The sequence below is a fragment of the Rutilus rutilus genome, assembly GCF_951802725.1.
Source record: "Rutilus rutilus genome assembly, chromosome: 3".
Lineage (NCBI taxonomy): Eukaryota > Metazoa > Chordata > Actinopteri > Cypriniformes > Leuciscidae > Rutilus > Rutilus rutilus.
Genome location: NC_140211.1, coordinates 5,081,018 through 5,084,043, shown reverse-complemented (window position 1 = coordinate 5,084,043; position 3,026 = coordinate 5,081,018). Strand labels below are relative to the sequence as shown.

Below are 3,026 nucleotides of genomic sequence, written 5' to 3'. Positions count from 1 at the left end.
TTAGAAATTCAGAATCGAATCATTAATTTAATTGTATCTCATTGTGAATCGTCTCGAATTTAATCATTCTGAATTTGTGAAAATCACTCTTGAATCGAAAACCTATGAATCATCAAATCGAATCGCTGTCGACCCAAAGATTCACACCACTAATTTATTTCAGGAAACTGAAATATGCATGTTTTGTAGGTGACATCATATCCTAAATATCAACCAAACACACCAGCAATCAAATATACATTTTACATATTTATTACATATAACTGACAGTTTATTGTGACATCACTTCAGCCATTCTAAGAATAAACCAAATTTAATTCCCCTGAGACACAAATAATGATTATTCTTAAGAGCTGCTGCTCAGAATCATATTCAACAGTTATTGATACAGATAAGATTAGTGAAAAACAGTGAAAAACAACCAGATATGCAAAAAGAGTCTTAAAACACACATATATTGTGTCAGTATTTTAGACATCTAAAGAACATTCATTGATGTCAGAAATCTTTAATAAGATCACATTATGTTATGATAATTAACACAGAGTAATATTACAGACTATTAAAATATAATTAGAAGATTCACTCAGAAATTACCAAAAAACTAATTAAACCTAAAAAAGAAAATAAGAAAAGGGATGAAAACAGTGAATGTAAGTAAACACACAAACATTGACGTCTTCTCACTCCTAAGATCTGCTGCAGATGAAGTTGAGTTTGTGAGTCTCAGGAAGGCTGATCCAGCGCTGATCTCCTCCAGACTGAACTGCTCCTTTTCTCTTCGTAAGGCTGCAGTTTTCCGGTGTCGTTCCGTTCCCTGGAGCCCAGTTCTGATAGCACACGATCTCTCCGCTCAACCAGAGCCACATGTTCATTTGGCAGTAGTTGTGTAAACCCAACCACACCGCCTCAGTAGACGCACGTTTAACCACATTCGTCACCTCCTCCTGCATCTCGACTGAATGAACCGAGACCAGATCCGTATAATTCTGTCTGCAGTATCTCAGAGCTTCAGGCCACGTCAGATTCTCTTTGATCAGAATCGGTTTATCTGGACACAAAACAAACCACAAGCAAAAACTAGAGAGAGACTGATCAAAAACAACATGCAGAACAAACACTGTGGAGGAATCTGTCATGTCAGATATGTAGCGTGAACTTTAAGATATCTGGAGGTGATGGATGGATTGTGTGTGTTTGTGAGGATCTGCTCACCTTCATGACACACAAAAGGAATTTGGACGTCGCAAGAGCCGTCATACCATTTACCCAGAGTGAACCGGTTATTCGGATTGAGCAATGTACAGTTTTCAACACCTCCACCATTATTAGGTTCACCAAAAGCCCAGTATCTGAATGAGGAGTCACTCTGATCTGACCACTGCCATGAGTCTCTGAACAGACCGATCCAGACATCATTAGATATGTGACTATCACTGATGAACTTCTGAATCTGTTGATTCTCATTCTGGTTCCTCACACTGACCAGATCAATGTGATTCTGTCTGCAGTAACTCTGAGCATCTCTCCAGTTCTTCGTCTGATTGACAAAGACGAGTCCTGTGTTCACTTTAAGAAAAACAAATGGAAATAGATTCATAAATCAGTTTGTTCATCATCCTTATGCTGGTTTATGGTTTTTAATGTGAATAAAACAGCGAAGCATCAGAAACACGTGTCATTCAAAGACTGTTTCTACAGCTGATGATATATTAAATATTCAAATTATATTCATGATGATTTTGCTGATACCATCAAGTATCCATTGTGAATTTTTGTGATAATTTTATTGCAACTATATTTCTCCATCATGTTTTGTTACACATTTCTCTAGAATACTGTATTCAGACACACAGAGCTGAATGAGAGACACATCAAACAGATGAAGATGTTAAACTGCAGGTTAATGTTTGTTAACTAGTCCTAGAAATAAATCAGCAAAAAAATCTATTCAAAAGGTTGAATTGTAGTTGAATTGTAGACTAATAATACATACAAATGAATAATGTTGCAATAATAACACTATTAGTGTTTGTCTTGTTTCTAGTCTGATCGTTTTTTTCACATTGTAATGGACAATTTGTCTTTGTGAGTTCAGTTAAAGTTCATCTAACAATGACGATTTTTACAGGTTTGTGTTAAGATATTTTTTATTATTTTTTTTATTGTAATACGTGTAACAAGTGAACACAATACAATCACACTGAAAATAACTGAATTTTGTTCATAAATATCAAGATGGGGCAAGATGTTGTACATCTATTATATGTTGAAATTTTATGCATTCATTAATTCATTACAATTTACAGTATGTTTGTCAAAACAATGGTTTGATATTTTTCTATTTAAAATTAAAAAAATAAAAAAAATTATGAAAATATAATTCTCTAGGCTCATAATGGCAAATTCCCACAGTTATGAACAACAAATATCTAAATGTTCAATATCAGTTTATTTTGACATTTTTATTCACATTATATTGTGCATATTTTTATAAATGAATGTTTATTGTGATTGTATGGAGCTGCACTTACTGTTAGATGAACTGCAGATGAACTTCAGGCTGTTACTACATGACACATCATTCCATTCTCCATTTCTCATGAAAGCACACTCATCTCCTCCATCAGGTTGTCCAGATCCCCAGTTCAGATAGAGCGCAGGTTCACCTGAAGACCACTGCCATTTATCAACACTCGTCCTCTTCAGCCCAATCCGGACATTCTGAACACCTCCATCATTCACACTCTTCTTCAGCTCGTTCATGTCGTTCATGTTGTCAACGGTGGCCAGATCTGTGTATTTCTCTCTGCAGAATCTCTGAGCTTCAGTCCAGGTCTTGTCCACATTTATAAAGTGATACTGACGCTGAACACATTCAGATACGGAGCAGAGAGCTGTGAAAGAGAGCGTTTGATTTAATGCTTTTCATAACAGGGTCAAACCTGATGAAACTATAAACCATAAATAATACAACAAACACACTCACCAATGAGAAGAAGAATCAAATATAGAGTTTGGTCCAT

At 35.5% G+C, this 3,026-nt stretch overlaps 1 protein-coding gene across 1 annotated transcript; it reads right to left on the bottom strand.

Moving 5' to 3' along the window:
• Window positions 1-646: 646 nt before the first annotated feature.
• On the bottom strand, window positions 647-3,026 carry LOC311287709 (C-type mannose receptor 2-like; the record flags this gene model as incomplete). The annotated part of the gene is made up of 4 exons (XM_084404724.1): window positions 647-1,051; window positions 1,216-1,569; window positions 2,535-2,897; window positions 2,990-3,026. 4 exons carry the CDS (start codon window positions 3,024-3,026, stop codon window positions 690-692), a joined length of 1,116 nt encoding a protein of 371 aa, XP_084260850.1. The 3' UTR covers window positions 647-689.